Source organism: Dermochelys coriacea, chromosome 1, assembly GCF_009764565.3.
Source record: "Dermochelys coriacea isolate rDerCor1 chromosome 1, rDerCor1.pri.v4, whole genome shotgun sequence".
Classification (NCBI taxonomy): Eukaryota; Metazoa; Chordata; order Testudines; family Dermochelyidae; genus Dermochelys; species Dermochelys coriacea.
In genome coordinates, this window is record NC_050068.2 from 41,722,450 (window position 1) to 41,741,829 (window position 19,380).

General features: G+C 41.9%; 1 protein-coding gene across 1 annotated transcript in view; it reads left to right on the top strand.

Moving 5' to 3' along the window:
- Window positions 1-14,896, top strand: part of SGCG (sarcoglycan gamma) — a 146,000-nt gene extending 131,104 nt beyond the window's left edge. Inside the window, exons 8-9 of the mRNA XM_038371571.2 lie at window positions 1,753-1,876; window positions 10,982-14,896. Coding sequence (XP_038227499.2) covers window positions 1,753-1,876; window positions 10,982-11,155 — 298 coding nt within the window. The 3' untranslated portion in view covers window positions 11,156-14,896. The remainder of the gene's footprint in view (window positions 1-1,752; window positions 1,877-10,981) is intronic.
- Window positions 14,897-19,380: the final 4,484 nt, after the last annotated feature.

Consider the following 19,380-nt stretch of genomic DNA (forward strand, 5'->3'; position numbering starts at 1 on the left):
AGGATTTGAGAGCCAGATGAAAGCTCTCAGTTCTAACACATTTTGGTGGTTCCAAAAGACTATGAATGAAAAATTTGTTGAGATATGTTCCCCAACCCATTTTGGAAGCAGGAGTAGGAGGTGTAAGAACTCTGACTTAGATCTTTGGACCATTGCTGCCACAACAAGCGTATTAGGTGGAGGGTGAACACTTTGCTCCCCATCAGGAAGGTGAGAGGCCTTTATTATTGAAATAATTTGTTTGGCGGGGGGGAAGTACAGTGCAAATAAGAACAAGATTTCAATTCTTTTTCCTGTTTACAACCTTAAGGGAATAAATTAGTTAAGAAAATATCAAAGCCATTATATTATTCATTTTCTTTAAAACTGACTATTTTTTAAAGGACACAGGCAGGAAGGGTTGTGTTCAGTATCACACAGTGTAACTACGGCTGAGGGCCTAACATTGGGTCTGTTATCATCAAGCAGAACTAGCTAATAATGCAGGTGTAAAAGGTGCACAAGGGTGTGATCTTGAAAGGTACTAATGCTCTCACATGACCTGGTGAAGTGAGCTGTAGCTCACGAAAGCTTATGCTCAAATAAATTTGTTAGTCTCTAAGGTGCCACAAGTACTCCTTTTCTTTTTGGTCCTAACTAAATAATCACAGAAAGAAGCAAAAAGAAAAGGAGTACTTGTGGCACCTTAGAGACTAACAAATTTATTAGAGCATAAGCTTTCGTGAGCTACAGCTCACTTCATCGGATGCATTTTCCACCAAATGCATCCGATGAAGTGAGCTGTAGCTCACGAAAGCTTATGCTCTAATAAATTTGTTAGTCTCTAAGGTGCCACAAGTACTCCTTTTCTTTTTGTGAATACAGACTAACATGGCTGCTACTCTGAAACAGAAAGAAGCAAAATTCATACATATCTTATTGCAATGGGTTTTGATTTTGATTTTTAATGAGTATATGGAAATCATTGCTTGAAACCAAACCTAATTATTGTTTCTGATCTTCTTGTTTAATTTTGTAAATAATGCCAAATATCCAAAGTGGGAAATATCCTGATCTCTTTTACAAACAGAACCATTAATTCCATGTAGCTGAGACAACGAAGCAATCATTCAGCTAATATGGTCTCTTTCTGCCACCTTGTGGCACAACTGTGTTTGCAAAGGTACTGTTAATATATGTTTGGTGTATGTTAGACTTTAACTTTATTATTTTTTGCTATTTCTGAGTATTTTCTGCAGATTAATTTCAAGTATTTTCCAGACAAGGCTAGCGATCATAGCTCTCAAATGTTAGGCTACATACAGCATGCATATAAATGTACTGAGTGAAATCCTGAAATCCTGGCCCCATTTAAGACAATGGCAAAACTTAAATGGGTTAACATTTCACCAACTGTGTTTAGAATGTTTTGGTTTATTTCAAGTGAAAATAAAGATTATAAAAATGCATTTTCAAATATGAATATTTGTATCAGAACAATTATGGTCTCACTGAAAACTACACCTTAGAAACGTAAATTGCAGTGTTTGTACCTAAAGCACCATATAGTATGATCTTGAGTTCTTTCTGCACTGTCATACAGGATACTCTATTGGTTTTGAAACAACTACCCACTGTTTAAAGTCTGCATAAAGAAATAGGAGCCTATCATCACTGTCTCAGAATGTTTTATAAGTTCAAAGGTTTTTTTAATTATTTTACAAAATAAGTTTAAGAATATGCTACAGCCAGATTTCCTCTACTTTCTTTCAGATTGGAATCACCAACTCGGTCTTTGAGCATGGATGCACCAAAAGGGATTAATATTAAAGCACAAGCTGGCAATATTGAAGCTCTCTCTCAGATGGATATCAAATTGCATAGCAGTGATGGAGTGGTGAATATGATAAATCATATTGCTATTATTGTGGTTTATATGTTTGATATTGCCATCAATGTCATTAAGGCATTTTAAAGTATTATAATTGTTCAGGGTTCAGCAAATATGCTGATAGTTCCAGATAATGATGCCATAATAATACATTTGTTTACAGAGCAAGGATTAAATAATAATATAAAATGACATGGTGTTGAAAGAGTTTTAAAAATGCTAAGAAGTCACTTCTATCCTAGCACATCCCTTTTTTTTTTTTAAATGAAGTGAGTCCTCTGCTTTGTTCCATTCAGTTTCTGTAATTCAGGAACATGAGCTGTAGTGTGATAACCTTATACATAATGAAATTCAAGAGAGGACAGATGTCCTGCTCCGGCTCCCGTTGAAGTTAGTGGACTTTAGCCATTGATTTCAGTGGAAGCAAGAAAAGACTCTAGGAGAAAAAACTTACAGGAGTTAAGTGCCTAAGCCAGGTCAGTCCTTTCTAGGGAAAGACTAAAGGGGTGGTTGTGTCCGCCTTTATACTAAGTAGCCCACTAGTGGGGGCACTCACCTGGGAGGTGGAAAAATGTAGGTGTGATTTCCTGATTTGCAACTTAAACCCAGGTCTCCTATCTCTTACGTGAATGCCTTAACCACCAGACTGTCAGGGATGGGGTTTTTGCAGTCTCTCTTGTTGAATCAGATCCTCTATGTATAAATTACAGTGCTTAATTTGTAATGAAAGAGCTGCCAGGGCTCAAGGAACTAGGTGCCAGGGCTCAAGCAATTTTTTTTACTTTAATAACTGATGCAGCAACCCCAGAGGTGCTGGGGTGATGAACTGCCAACCCTAGAGGTGCTCCAGCCACAAATTAAGCACTGATAAAATATATATTCATTGGAGCAGGGACTGGAACACCAGTCTCCTAGGTGAGAGCCCTAAGCATTCATTCTCATGCTTCCTCTCTCTGGCCCAATGAGTATTAAAGTATTTGTACATAGTGGAACAGTTTCTACAGTCCAGAATATCCTACAGTCTGGTGATTAGGGACCTCATTCATGATAAGAGAGACCTATGTTCCAGTCCCTGCTTCAAATGAGGCAGAGCAAGGATTTGAAAACAATCTCCACATCTCAGGTGATACCTGGCTGTTGGGTATTCAGGAATACACATATGCCTTAGCCTGAAAAATTCCTGATCTTGGTATACCCAGTGTATTTTATGCAGGCCTGATCTGGTAGGTGTGCTATCCAGTTGAGCCCCACAGGCAAGACAGGCCAGGGAATGCCTAGTTTGAGTATCCTGCTGGGGCTTAAGCAGGAGCTAGGGCACCTAGGAGGTGGTGGTGTTAGGACTTAGGTGGTTTTGCACATGCCCACTGGAAAAAACTTAGACACCTGGGGAACAGGCTTCAGAGGCAGCTGAGTGGGTGTTTAGAGGATCTCAGTGTTTTCTAAATATTAGATTTAGGTTCCTAAAGTGGCAGGTAGATGCCTAAGTCCCTTTGTGGATCTTGCCCCCTAGAAGCCTAAATCCTACTGACTTTCAATGAGATCTAAGGGACAGGCTTTTGAAGGTATTTAGGTGCCTACAGATAGGCACCTTTGTGAGATTTTCCAAAGCACTTAGGCTTGGATTCACTAAGGTATTTAAGTGTTGTGATATTGAGTGTCACTCCACCTAACTATTAGGCATTTAGAAAATCACAGGAACAGCACTATGATCCACAAAGTCTGCGTTAGGTGCTTAGGCTCCATCTACCATGAATGTGGAGAGACAGGTATCTTAGACTATCACAAAAACCAGTATTCTAATCCTATATCTACACTAGAGAGCTTACAGCGGCACAGCTGTACCAATGCAGTTGCACCACTGTAAGATCTCTCATGCAGCTGCTCCTATGCTGAGAGGAGAGAGCTCACCCATCGAAATAATTAAACCACCCCCAATGAGCAGCAATAGCTGTGTTGGCGGGAGATGTTCTCCCATTGACACAGCTCTGCATGCTACCACCTATGCTGGTGAAATTTATGTCACTCGGGGGGCAGAATGGTGTTGTGCTTTCTTCACACCCGAGTGACAGAAGTTTTACCAACATAAGTGGTAATGTATACATGGCCTAAGTGGGAAGTTGCCTAAGCTAGCCAATGGGAGATGCTAACAAGAGGGGTGTGTGCTAAGCCCTGCCACTCCTGGAGATAAACACCTCACTGTAGCCTGGACTTAGGCACCTAGCTCTGTTAGTGATTCTCAGCTGTGAACCCTCTCTTCAAGATAGGCACCTAAGGCATTTTTGTGCCGACAAGGAGAAGGTGCTGCCTCATAACTTTTAGCCCCAGTTGTTAGGGTACTCACGTGAGATGCAGGAGACTCCCAAGTCAAGTCCCCCTCCCCATGAGAAGGAGAAAGGATTTCAATGCACATCTGCCAACTTCCACATGAGAACTCAAACCACTGAGCTATGGGATAACCTGACCATGGGCCTCCCTCAAGCTCTCCTGTTGAAGCTGCTGCACTGTGAAGAACTAACGACTTCTTTTTCTAGTAGCATCTCATAGGTGTTCCACTTTAGATGTGCTTGCACCCCATGCACCTCAGATCAGAGATTTAGGTAGCAGTGTCTGTTCAGCCCACGCATATGCCCACTGCAGCCTTATGCCTTGTACCATTCCTTCTCAACCGCCTTGGCCTGAGATGGAGCCTCAGCAGCGTTCAAGTTCAACTTACCTCAACTGTATTTTTATCTCATTCTTACTAGTTAGTTAGTGTTAGTTCTTAAAATTTCCTTCATGTTAGCTCTAATAATTTTTATAGCTTTTAAAAAAAACTTTTAAAAGATTTTACTTATACTTTTAGGATAAGGACTGTTGTCCTTTCACCTATTTTTTGCTTTTTGTTTTTTTGTTTCTCCCCTCAGGGGAACTTCAACCTTGGGAGGGTATGCCTGGTTCTCCTGGGTTTAAATGCTGCTTTTCATGTCGAGAGGTTATCCTGGTCAGAGACAGACACTCCTGGTGTGTCTGCTGCCTTGGGGAGTCACATGTTCTCCAAAAGTGTAATTTGTGCAATTTTTGCAATTAAAATCAAGGGCCAGAAAGAACTAGGAACTTAAACTACGTCTCCTCATAATGGAGAGCTCACTCTGACCAGCTTCTGACCCCAGCCAAGAGGACCTCCTCCCCCATACAATGGTCTCTGAACAGGTCAGCCACTTCAATCTCCTCAGCACAGCACTGAAGAGGAAATCTCTGGACTACTGTTAAAAAGACTCTAGAAAGTGGTCTTTAAGTCCTCTGGGTAGAGAATCTACCACAAAGAGACAGTTTCCAATTCAGACAACTGGTTCAGCACCTACCAATTTTCAACTTGGTACCCACGGGGCTGTAGGTTCTTCAGGTACTGTGACCACCAGCAGGCCTAAGAATCCTAAGGGTTCCAGTTCTCAAAGATCAGTATCATCGAGTGATTGGAGCAGCAGAAAGAAGAAGACCAGCTCTTCTAAACTGGTACTGACAGAGTCTACTAGGACCTCGGTACCCAGCACTTCAGCTTCGCAAAGGACCAGACCAACATCTACTGGCCATGCATCAGAACTCATGAGATTTTCAGTACCATCAGTGACTTCTGCCACAGTTACCTCTGCCCAACTTACCTCATCAGTACCATCCACTGTTACTGTAATCGCAAAAAGAAAAGGAGTACTTGTGGCACCTTAGAGACTAACAAATTTATTTGAGCATAAGCTTTCGTGAGCTACAGCTTACTTCATCGGATGCATTCGGTGGAAAATCACAGTGGGGCGATTTATATACACACACAAAGAACATGAAACAATGGGTTTTATCATATGCACTGTAAGGAGAGTGATCACTTAAGATGAGTCATCACCAGCGGGGGGGGGGAGAAGGACAACTACATTACATTATATTACAACTACAATACCCACCTGCTGAAGTGAAGAGAAAATAACAGAACGCCACTAGCCATCACCTTCAGCCCTCAACTAAAACCTCTCCAATGCATCATCAAGGATCTACAACCTATCCTGAAGGATGACCCATCACTCTCACAGATCTTGGGAGACAGGTCAGTCCTTGCTTACAGACAGCCCCCCAACCTGAAGCAAATACTCACCAGCAACCACACAACAGAACCACTAACCCAGGAACCTATCCTTGCAACAAAGCCCGTTGCTAACTCTGCCCACATATCTATTCAGGGGATACCATCATAAGGCCTAATCACATCAGCCACACTATCAGAGGCTCATTCACCTGCACATTTACCAATGTGATATATGCCATCATGTGCCAGCAATGCCCCTCTGCCATGAACATTGGTCAAACTGGATAGTCTCTACGTAAAAGAATAAATGGACACAAATCAGACGTCAAGAATTATAACATTCAAAAACCAGTCAGAGAACACGTCAGTCTCTCCGGTCACTCGATTACAGACCTGAGAGTGGCTATCCTTCAACAAAAAAACTTCAAAAACAGACTCCAGCGACAGACTCATGAATTGGAATTAATTTGCAAACTGGATACAATTAACTTAGGCTTGAATAGAGACTTGGAGTGGATGAGTCATTACATGAAGTAAAACTATTTCCCCATGTTATTTCTCCCCCCCCACCCCACCCCCTACTGTTCCCCTGATGTTCTTGTTAACTGCTGGAAATGGCCCACCTTGCTTGTCACCATAAAAGGTTTTCCTCCTCCCCCCCCCCGCCACTGGTGATGGATCACTGTAAGGTGATCACTCTCCTTACAGTAAGAAAAGGAGTACTTGTGGCACCTTAGAGACTAACAAATTTATTTGAGCATAAGCTTTCGTGAGCTACTCTGAAACCTATTACAGTACTGCAAGAGTTTTGATTTCCTCAGAATTGGCAGTAACAGAAATACCTGAATCTCCCCAGTTCAGCACTGACCCATTCTCGGTACTGAGCACCTCTCGGCCTTATCTCTATGAGCGCTCCACCTCTACCAAGTGACAAGAAGGTGGACGATGATGGGGACTTTTCTTCAGTCTCCCACATTACTGTCCAAGACTCTCCCTTCCATTATCAAGGAACCTTCTCTCCTGAGACCTCTAAAAAGTCAGACTATCTTTGTGAGAGACACACTTCACCCGCTGGTATGGATACCCTTGGTTGCCTCCTCCCATGTCTTATGTACCACTTCAGTGGCCATACCAGGACCCTTGGATGACTTACCGCCAACAATTCTCCATGTCCCCTAATGATTCTTGCCGGGACAAGAACAGACAATCCCCACCAGCCTTTCTCTGTAGGGTTCCTAATCCACAAGAGACCTTTGAGGAGTAGGAAGTGAGATTGGACAAAGAAATCTCTACAACCTGCAACTCTCTACCCCCTACAAGTAATATCTCTTCCTCCTCCCCAGATGAAATTGTCTTGCCTCCTCCACTGTCCTTGGCCAATGATTTTAAACAGTTCAAGGGCCTCATTAAAAGGATAGCTGACTCCTTGCAAATTCCACTGGAAGAGGTTAGGAGTCCTAGAATAAATTACTTGATGTTCTATACACTTCTTTATCTGCCTGAATCATGCTATCTGTTAATGAGACCTTGTTAGACCCTGCAAAAATAATTTGGCATACCACAGTCACAACACCATCTACCTGTAAGACGGTGGACGAAAACCAGTACATTCCCTCAGAGGGATCTGCATTTTTATTTTGCATCCATCCCCCAACTCTCTCGTGGCTGATGCTGTGAATGAACATGGCAGATAGCACCATACTAAATCAGCTCCATATGATAGAGACCTAAAATATCTTGATTTATTTGGCCATAAGTCATACTCATCGGCTACCTTACAATTTAGGATTGCCAATTATCAGGTTATCATGGCAAAATACATCCAAACTAACTATTCCAAGTTGAATGCTTTTATTTAGCATCTTTCAACAGACCAGAGGGACCAATTCCAGGTGATCTTTGCAGAGGACCACCTGCTTGCAAGAACTTCTCTGCAGGCCTCTCTGGATGCCACTGACGCAGCCGTTCTTTCTGTCTCCATGGCAGTAGTCACAAGGAGGGCCTCCTGGCTTCAGCACCTAGGTTTTCTGCACTGGGATGGGGAGCTTGCTTAGACCCTCATACTATTCAAGGCAGGTGGTCTCCTCTTGAGTGCACCCTGCACATTAACTTGCTGGAACTCAGGGCAATCAGAAATGCCTGAATCCATTTCCTCCCTCTGATCAGTGAGGTTTATATAAGCTGTTAAGGGGGAGTGAGATTGCCTTCCCTCTGCATCAAAGTAGAGAGACTTTGGAACTGGTGCATATGAAACCAGATCAGCATCTCAGCAGCTTACCCTCCAGGTGTACAAAACACAGTGGATACCGTCATCAGGCGTGTCCCTCAATGTCATGAATGGGAGATAGATCCCACTGTACTCCACCGCATATTTCAGTTTTGGGGCATCCCATAGAAAGACCTATTCACCACAGCCAAGTAAAAGAATTGCTCCCAGTTCTGCTTGAAAGGCAGTCTGGGTCACCACTTCCTGGAAGATGCCTTTCTGCTTCATTGGAGTCTAGTTCTTCTGTTTGCATTTTCCCAACTCCTTGATATCCAAAGTGTTGTTTAAGATAAGGAAAGACAAAGACAAAGTTATTCTTGTAGTTCCAACATGGCCAAGACAAACATGGTTTCCTTAGCTTGCGCAGGTCACTATTTGTCAACTGATCACTTTCTGGACTGTCTCACATCTCCTCGCTCATGATGGCGGTCAGATCCGTCACCTCAACCCTTGGGGTTCTTTGACTCAAGGCACAATTCACGGGCTTAGAAACAACCTGTTCTGAGGACGTGAAGAGAATGCTGTTACATAGCAGGAAGCAATCTACTTCTGACACATATACCTAAAAGTAGATGAAATTAGAATAATGATGTGACCTAAAATATTTTTCACTTCCATCTTCCCCATTATCATTTGTACTAGATTACATTTTAGAGCTAAAAATGACAGGATTATCTTTAAATTCCATAAAAATGTGTTTGGCAGCTATTACAGTCTTCTGTCATACGGTAGAGGGTTTTTAGGTCTTCACTCATCCTATAAGGAGGTTTCTCAAGGGATTGGACAACTTCTTCCCACAAATCAGGTGCCCTAAACTGGCATGGGACCTCAACTTGGTACTCAGATATCTTATGAGGCCTCCCTTTGAACCGTGGCCACCTGCTCCCTTCTACATCTGTCTATAAAACCTGCATTTCTAGTAACCATTACTTCTGCTCAAAGAGTGGGTAAGAGAGGGGCTCTAATGGCATACCCCCCTTTCACAGTCTCCTTTAAGAATAAGGACTTCGGACTTCCACATAAATCAACCTATCCACCTTTCAGTTTTCCACCCTAAGCCACCCCTGGATAAAGGAGATGTGACATTACATTACATTGATGTTGGGAGGGCATTAGCCTTTTAATTAAACAGGACCAAGCCATTTAGGAAATCTCCCAGACTATTTCTCTCCATTGTGGAGAGAACTAACGGATCTCTGATTTCCAAGCAAAGACTCCCTAAATGGGTATCTGGCTAAATTAGCTACTGCTATCAGTCTCAGGATCTTCAACCTACCTCTAGAGTATTAACTTACTCCACAAGATCCCTCTCTACTTCAGAAGCCTGTCTTAAGAATGTTCCCACCATGGAAATATATAGAGCCATGACTTGGACTTCCATTCATACATTTGCTGAACTATGCAGTTACTCATGCCTGAGCTACTGTTGCCATATTTGGCTCTCCTGGTCTGTCTTTGGTCTTAGACTCAAGGCTGAAACCCCACCCCTCTGTAGACGGTACTGCTCAAAAGTCACTTAGTGTGGAGCACCCATAGGGACACTACTCGAAGAAGAAGAGGTTACTCACCCTGTGCAGTAACTGTGGTTCTGTGAGATGTGTGTCCCAATTGGTGCTGCACCATGCGCCCTCGTCTCCTCTACTTTGGAATTCTTTACAACATGCTCTGCGGTAGAAAAGAAACTGAGGATGGTTTGCCCGCACAGCTCTATATAGCCTGGATGCAGGGCACAAGACTGCAGGGAGTCCATGCGCAGTCAAGATAGATGCTGCTACCTAAAATTTTCCAATCTGAGATGCATGGAGCACAAGCACACCTGGAGTGGAGTACCCATAGGGACACCATCTCGAAGTTCCTGCACAGGGTGAGTAACCTTCTCTTTTGGAGCAGGAGGACTGGATTCTGGGACTCCCACATTGGGTGTGAGTGCCCTAACCACCAGGCTATAGAGTCAGTCTCACACTTACATTTTCTCTCTCACTCTGTTCTCCTCCCCCAATAACTCTTTAACGAGTTATCCACAGTGAAACTTAAACAGGAGAGATTGAGAAAACACCTCATCAGAATATCCCATAGCCCAGTGATGAGAGCATTCACCTAAAAATTGGCTGATCCCTGTTCAAATCCTTTCTTTTCATCAGGTAGAAAGGGGAGTTGGATTGAGGCTCTCCCACATTCCAGGTGAGAAACCTAACCACTGGGCTACAAGTTGCTAGGAGTCCTTTTCCTTCTTCCTTTCCCCATGCCCCGAGCCAGCTGTTTTGTGTGAATTTACCCGAGAGACCCTGATCTCTGAGTATGCCTATCAGATTGGGCCCCACATGTGAGTTAGGTGAGAAAATGTCTATCTTCCCTGGTTTGTGAATCGCTGACTAGGAATTGGTCAGCAAACAGATGCCTGGATGCTTAAACTCAGGCAGCAGTACATATGCCCAGAGACAGGAACATAGATGCTGAGGGAACTCTGATTACAAAACTTAGGCACCGAGTGAGGTTAGGTGTACACAGGGTTCACCTTGAATTGCAGGGGAGCCTAAAACTGGGACTTAGGCCCCTAACCCCGGATTTAGGTGTCTAAGTACCTTTGTGCATCTGGGCCTCAGTGCCTATCTCCCACCATCAATAGGATTTAGATACCTAAATATCTTTGAGGATCTGGGTCTAAGTGCCTAAGTCAGTTTTGAAAATGGTTCTTAATAGCCTAAGTCATTTAGATGCTTCTGAAAACTTAACCCCTTAAACTCTGTTACTGCTACCTCTAACAAACCCATTTGTTCTGTTTTTTCCCATACAGCTTTTGCTTGATGCTGAAACTGTGCGGCTGCCCAAATTGCCTGAAGGGACAAGAGGTGGGTCTGATAGGTCTCAGGAACTCTACGAGATCTGTGTTTGTCCAGATGGAAAGCTTTACTTGTCAGCAGCTGGTCGGTATTCAACTTGCCAGGAATACAGTCATGTCTGTCAATAAAGTACCTAACTATGCCACATTTTCTCTGGCTAATCTCACTGAATTTTATATTGTTTTGTAGCAGAGTTTCCAAGATTTTAAAAACAATCACTGTAATCTGGGAAACAAGTTTGCATCCAGAATTCTAGATTGTAAGGAAAAAAAGCAAAAGAGCACAATTAAAATTTTAACTTAAACAGAAGTGTTTGAACTAAACTAAATGTTCTGGAAATGACATTTGGAAGTCAGCCATATAGTGAGTTAAAAAAAATTGAAAGGATTTATTTGCACCACTGAACTGTTATTCAGTCAGTTGATTATGTAATTGTTAATATTTCCTAGCTCTGTGATTTTCTCTTAATACATGTAAACATTTGCATTAGTTTGTGAAATTCAGTTTAAGGAATTACTTGAACTATTTGATAAGACAAAAGCATTGTTTGGTGAATTCAGGTAGTGCCAGCAAAGAGTCTATGCAATTTTGTTCTTGCAATAACACAAACCACAAAGGCTGTGCTTTTTGTATGAGTCCCGTGCAAAATGTGTTTAACTGATAAAATCCTTTGTTTCTACTGGCAAAGCGTATGTAGATTTGCTTATTACTGGGATTCGTGAAAGAAATCACAATAATTAATGCGAAATCTCCAAGATTACTGATTTATAACTTTCTTTGTCATCAAAGTTGTTAACTGTACAAAAGTGAAATATGTTCGTATATCCCACTCCAACAATAGGTCCTTGTACTGCATGGACCAGGATACTCACTTGAAAACCTTTTTTAGCTTTTACAGTGTGATTGTAATTGGAACTGGGAAATTTGTGCTACTCTTGGCTATATGCCAGCTGGATTATGAAAAGAAAAGAAATCTTAAAGATGGTTCCAGCTTTCTCAAATACATGATGCTATTTGATAGGTAGAAAAAGTTCCTCTTCCTGAAGCCCACGAGTCACCTAAATGCAGACCCCTTACTCTGTGAAGAGCTGTCAATACTGAACCATTTGCACCTATCTGGATTAGCAGAATTTGGGACTTAATGGCCTTATAGGGTCTTAGGCACAGAGCCTCAAAGGTATTTAGGTGCCTAACTCCCATTGATGTCAACAGGAATTAGGGAAGAGATTTCACAAAAATACTCAAGCACTGAGTCACTGTTTTAGGCACCTAAATTTTTGGTCCACTGGGAGCCACACAACTCCCACCAAACCCTGTAGGCATCTAAACTCTCACAGCACCTAAGGTTTCCAGACTGAAAGTTCCATAGGTGCCTATGTTTCTGCATCTGGGCATGAGCACTGCTGCCTCCATCTAAGTGTCTGGACACCTATCTCCCGCCTATACCCCGGAGCGATTCATGAAACAGAGGATGATAGATTTTGAATGGGAACAGACCTGTTAGGTGCACTTGGTGCATGCCTACCAGGTCAGGCCCCCATGTGTGCGAGTGCCTTATAATTGTTAGCCCCGCAGTTAGAGCACTCACCTGGGAAGGGGAAACCTAGGTTCAAGTCCCACCAGCCTCTCGTTAAACAGGAGTGTACCACATCTCAGGCGAGCTCTCTAAGCAGTGGGCTGTGGGATTCCCTCAGTCTGTCCTGATGAACCTGTTCCACTTTGGATAAATAATGCAAGAGGAGGATGCCCACCTCCAGGTGTACGCCCTAACCACTGGATTACATATGCATTCTCACTCTCTCCGGCCCAATGACTGGTCCACTGGAGAATAAATATTTAACTAGTCATTGGGCCAGCAAGAGAGAGTGCCAAGAAAGACTTTGTAGCCCAGGGGTTAGGGCATCCACATGGGAGGTGAGAGGCTGGGTACACAACCCCTGTTCTGATCACTCATTCATTATTCACAGTGGAACAGCTTCAACAGGAGAGACTAAGGAAGCCTCACATCATAAACTCAATGGTGACACACCTCTCTTGAAATGTGGAAGACTCCTGTTTAAATCCTTTTTCTCCCTCTGGCAGAGATGGAAAAAGGCCAGGTGAGTGCTCAAACTACTAGGGTAAATGTTATGAGTTGAGCACCCCCTTCTCCTCTGGTTGTTTTGTGTGGAGTGAGGCAGTTGCCTAACTCAGGCCCACAAGAAATACCGTGGGAACCTAAGCCATCCAAATCCTGCTGGCAGATGCCTGTTTGTGGCTTCCTAATCAATCTCTGAGAGCGAGCCAGGGCTTAGCACACACTCCTCCTGCATTGGCTAGTTTAGGCAGCTCTCTGCTTGGCTTTTGTGGAGTACATTGTTAGGCCTCTCTCTCCCATTTCTCTGTATAGGGAGCTGAAGTGCCTGATTTGGCTTTGTGGATTCAGTGGTGTTCCTGGATTTTCTGAGCACCTTAAAGTTAGGCATGGTAACACTGAGTGTCATGGCACCTGAGTCCCTTCATGGAGCCCATTCTAGATGCCGAAATACCTTTGCAGCTCTGGGCCTTCGCCCTTTTAATGCTATTTTTATTCATTACTACTTATTTTGGAGGACCTATCACTGTAGTACCTTTATGCTTAGTTACAGCTTCATGTTAAATAACTTAAGTTACACAAACCCACTTATAGGCGGCATATCAAAACAACTGTTCTATTGTTACGGATTAAGCCCCAACACAAAATAGGCATAGCTAGACCAGATACAGACATTTTATAGCACTGCCTGTAATTTATTAGTTTGGCATTGGTGGAAAAACTCAGAATAATTAGTCAGAATTAACTAGTAACGCTACTTGTATAAAGCATCAAAGAAAACACATTTGTGAGGTAGGTGCTTGCCACTGACAAAGCCCAACTGCCCAGGGAGAGTGTTTACAGCTGGACACTGACAGGAAAAGCTTCCTGCTAATTGTAGCTGGTCAGTGCAGTAAAGGCCCAAGTGCCCTAGAGCAAGTTGGGCTAACTTCTGCAGCAAGAAACATAGATACTGCAGAACTCTCCATGCAAAAGCATCAAAAATATGAAAATGGAGGTTTTTTTATTGCATTAAAATGACTACTAGAATAAAAACAGTATCCCTTGTGTTAAATTAATAGTGGACTCAATTTATTTTATGCTAGCTAGTTCTCATACTGGTAGGCCCCTCCTTCCATCCTCTTTACTAGAGCGGTTCACCATCTTTCATGAATTTTCCTCACAACAGCCCTGCAATCTAGGAAAGGGCTATTATCCCCATTTTATGGATGAGAAACAGAGGCACAGGGAAACTAGCTAAAATACCCAAGGTCACACAGGAAGCCTGTGATGGAGCAAGGAAATAAAGTCAGGTCTCCTGACACCCATGCTGGTGCCCTAACCACTGAACCATCATTACCTACGGATGTGTCTAATATTTTAATTTTCATTGTGCTATAGAATTTTGCACTGAAAATACATAACTGTATTGTGGATGTTGTAAGAGGAAACCTACAGTTTTGACATGGGCTAGGGGTTAGCTGGTTCTTTTGCCACCTGGGAAGGTACAGGAAGTGGTTGCAGATCATCAGAATGAAGAACAGAATGATAAATCCTATTGTACCTGACTGTGATTAGAATGTTTTCCAAAAGAATGGGTACTATGTACAGCAATTCGTATCATGGTAGGAACTTTATTAAGATTTTTTGCTGTGAGGTGGAAGACAGAGAATTGGAATATACTGGTATAAAAATGCTTATTAGAAATTCGCCTCCCTTCCCACAGTCCTTCAGCATTCTTGTCTGTTTTTATACAGCCTTATGCAAAAGGAAACTGCAAAAATTAACTGACAAATTGCACTGAATAAACTTTATACATTTTAACACATTTTGAAAAGTTTCTCCTTTCATGTTTACATCAGAGTGAATTACTGCTCAAGTCCATTTTCCAGTTGTCTGTTCACTGAGACATCTTCTCAAAGTCTCATGAATTTCTTTTTTTTAACCCATACAAAATATTGACTAACTAAACAGTAAGTTCCCTCCCTCCAGGACATAATCTAGAATTTGTTTTGTCATCAGATGATGTTGCCTCTAAGAAATCCTTTAACTATAATAGGTGCAAAGACACAGTTGGGCTCACATGTTTTAGAGAAAAAAATACATCAAGACTGTTGTGCTAACTAGCCACAGATTTTTGCACTCCATCTGTTGGGAGTGCAGCAGAGGAAAGGTAAGCCAAATGGGCGGGTAAACTGTTTCGTAGAGAATTGTGGAGCTGACTGAGGAATATGTTACATTCATAGAAAGTAGTGTGCAAACCTGATGCCAAGCTCATGTTACATACCTAACGATAAGCTGATGGGGATAATGCCTATTGCCGTGCTCACGGTTACATATGTCCATTAGTTTGCCAGCCCTCCATCTTGTTGAAAGCGGTATTAGTATATTAGACAGCTGTTGTCATTTTTAATACAATTTATTTTGGTTACTTATAATTTGTTAGAGTACTGAAAATGCAAAACTTGAAATATCTACTTTAGTGTTCACACTCTATGCAGTTTATTTTCCATTTATACTATTTACCTTATACACTGCTGGTTTAGCAGTTGTCAAGCTAAGACCAAGCAATACCACATCTAAAACGTGGTATACTATTTTGATTTCAGTCAGTGTAGTTCTAATGATACCTAGTGATACTATGACTTTGCTTAAAAAAAAAAGCCAACAAAGAAAAAACTTGAGTACCTCCTGAATGCAGCCCATAAGCAGGATTCAGCAGAGATTACTGCAAGGGATGTTACTTCTTTAAAAAAAAAACGTTTCCATAAAAATTTTTATATAGTCCATGGAAACATTTCTAATGATATCAGGTTACACACAAAAAATACTAAAAATAAGCCATAAATGTCCCTTTGTAAAGGCAAACCAACAGTGCTCGTCAGCATACGTGCTAATGTTACTGTAGGATATGGAAATCTGGAGGAGTCACATGAGTGAACATTTCACTTGTGTAAAATGCTCAGGCTCTACCAACCCTGTTCCTGAAGTTTAAATCTACCACTAAACTTATGGTTCATATGGATTCTATAACAATCATCACATCCTAGTCTAAGCTCCTCGCAGCTTTTACCCTTTTGGGGGGACCCGGGTGGAGGATAAATTTCTGAAGGTTTGTTTTACTTCTAGGAAGGTGCACACTCCTGGGTGCTCCATACGATTTGGATGAGTGCAGTGTGTAGTCCCATTTGCCATGCCTATTTCTGCATGACATCCCCACTGTTCACTTCCACAGATGCCTGCAAAGAGCCACCACAAAAGGCTTTTCTACAGTTTATATGCAGAAGTTGGTCAGGGAAGATTATGTCAAGTGTAAAAATATAATTAGGAAGACCCAAAAAGAATTTGAAGAATAGCTAGCCAAAGACTCAAAAAGTAATACCAAAATTTGTTTTAAGTACATAAGAACCAGGAAGCCTGCTAAACAACCAGTGGGGCGCCACTGGACGATCTAGATGCTAAAGGAGCACTCAAGGACGATAAGGACATTGTGAAGAAACTAAATGAATTCTTTGCATCCGTCTTCACGGCTGAGGATGTGAAGGAGATTCCCAAACCTGAGTCATTCTTTTTAGGTGACAAATCTGAGGAACTGTCTCAGATTAAGGTGTTATTAGAGGAGGTTTTGGAACAAATTGATAAACTAAACAGTAATAAATCACCAGGATCAGATGGTATTCACCCAAGAGTTCTGAAGGAACTCAAATGTGAAATTGTAGAACTACTAACTGTAGTCTGTAGCCTATTATTTAAATCTGATTCTGTACCAATGACTGGAGGATAGCTAATGTGATGCCAATTTTTAAAAAGGGCTCCAGAGGTGATCCCGGCAATTACAGGCCAGTAAGCTTGACTTCAGTACCGGGCAAACCAGTTCAAACGGTAGTAAAGAACAAAATTGTCAGACTCATAGGTGAACATAATTTGTTGGGGGAAGACTCAACATGGTTTTAGTAAAGGAAAACCATATCTCACAAATTTACTAGAATTCTTGGAGGGGGTCAACAAGCATGTGGACAAGGAGGATCCAGTGGATACAGTGTACTTAGATTTTCAGAAAGCCTTTGACAAGGTCCCTCACCAAAGGCTCTTAAGCAAAGTAAGCTGTCATGGGATAAGAGGGAAGGTCCTCTCATGGATTGGTAACTGGTTAAAAGATAGGAAACAAAGGGTAGGAATAAATGGTCAGTTTTCAGAATGGAGAGTGGTAAATAGTGGTGCCCCCCAGAGGTCTGTACTGGGCCCAGTCCTATTCAACATATTAATAAATGATCTGGAGAAAGGGGAAACAGTGAGGTGGCAAAATTTGCAGATGATACAAAACTACACAAGATAGTTAAGTCCCAGGCAGACTGTGAATAGCTACAAAAGGATCAGCAGTGAATAGCTAAAAAAAACTGGGTGATTGGGCAACCAAATAGCAACTGAAATTCAGTGTTGATAAATGCAAAGTAATGCACATTGGAAAACATAATCTAACTAACTAACTAACTATATATATATATATAAAATAATGGGGTCTACATTAGCTGTTACCATTCAAGAAAGAGATCTTGGTGTCATTGTGGATAGTTCTCTGAAAGCATCCACTCAATAGGCAACGACAGTCAAAAAAGCGAACAGAATGTTGGGAATCATTAAGAAAGGGATAGATAATAAGACAGAAAATATCATACTACCTCTATATAAATCCATGGTACGCCCACACCTTGAATACTGCATTCATATGTGGTTGCCCCATCTCAAAAAAGTTATATTGAAATTGGAAAAGGTTCAGAAAAGGGCAACAAAAATTATTAGGGGTATGGAACAGCTTCCGTATCAGGAGAGATTAATAAGACTGGGACTTTTCAGCTTGGAAAAGAGATAACTAAGGGGGGATATGATAGAAGTCTATAAAATCATGACTGGTGTGGAGAAAGTATATAAGGAAGTGTTATTTACTCCTTCTCATAACCCAAGACCTAGGGGTCACCGAATGAAATTAATGGGCAGCAGGTTTAAAACAAACAAAATGAAGTATTTTTTCACACAACTCACAGTCAACCTGTGGAACTCCTTGCCAGAGGATGTTGTGAAGGTCAAGACTATAACAGTGCTAAAAAAAGAACTAGGTAAGTTCATGGAGGATAGCTCCATCAATGGCTGTTAGCCAGGATGGGGCAGGGATGGCGTCCCTAGCCTCTGTTTGCCAGAAGCTGGGAATGGGCGACAGGGAATGGATCACTTGATGATTACCTGTTCTATTCATTCCCTCTGGGGCACCTGGCATAGGCCACTGTTGGAAGACAGGATACTGGGCTAGATGGACCTTTGGTCTAACCCAGTGTGGCCGTTCTTATGTTCTTCTCACAGTTTTTGGTAGAACCTACTGAGGATGAGAAAGTAAACCAACATTTTTCCCCAGCTAAGGATGCAAAATGCACTTGTGCAATCAGTTTCTCTGCTGGATTGTATCCCTGCACAGTCACAGTAACTTGACTGCTTTTAGGTCTTATGAGGCTGCATTACTTAGGATTAGTGGAATGAGATAGTGACCAAACCCAAACAAAAAGGCAATTCACACTTCTGAATAAGATGCCCATGATTTATTATTATAGTACATTAATAATTACTGTACCATGGGAAGCAGTGGGGGCAAAAGACAAACTCGAGTTTATGGAGGAGATGGTATAATGGGATAATATGATTTTGGCAATTAATTGATCTTTAAATATTCATGGTAAATAGGTCCAATGGCCTGTGATGGGATGGGATCTGAGTTACTACAGAGAATCCTTTCCTGGGTATCTGGCTGGTGAATCTTGCCCATATGATCAGGGTTCAGCTGATCGCCATATCTGGGGTCGGGAAGGAATTTTCCTTCAGGGCAGATTGGAAGAGGCCCTGGAGGTTTTTCGCCTTCCTCTGCAGCATGGGGCACGGGTCACTTGCTGGAGGATTCTCTGCTCCTTGAAGTCTTTATAACCATGATGTGAGGACTTCAATAGCTCAGACATAGGTGAGAGGTTTATTGCAGGAGTGGGTGGGTGAGATATTGTGACCTGCATTGTGCAGGAGGTCAGACAATGATGATCATAATGGTCCCTTCTGACCTTGATATCTATGAATATTAATACCATAGGTACCAGTTAGGAGCAGCAGATACCTAAACATGCCTTAGTATATGCATACACAAATGTTATAGCTTATTGGCTGCATTATACCAGGATGAAACTGTCAATATCACTGGCAATGTGTAGATTTTTCTGTATATTCAGACTTTTTGCTTGCCCCAGTTGAACATCTAAAGTTTAAGAT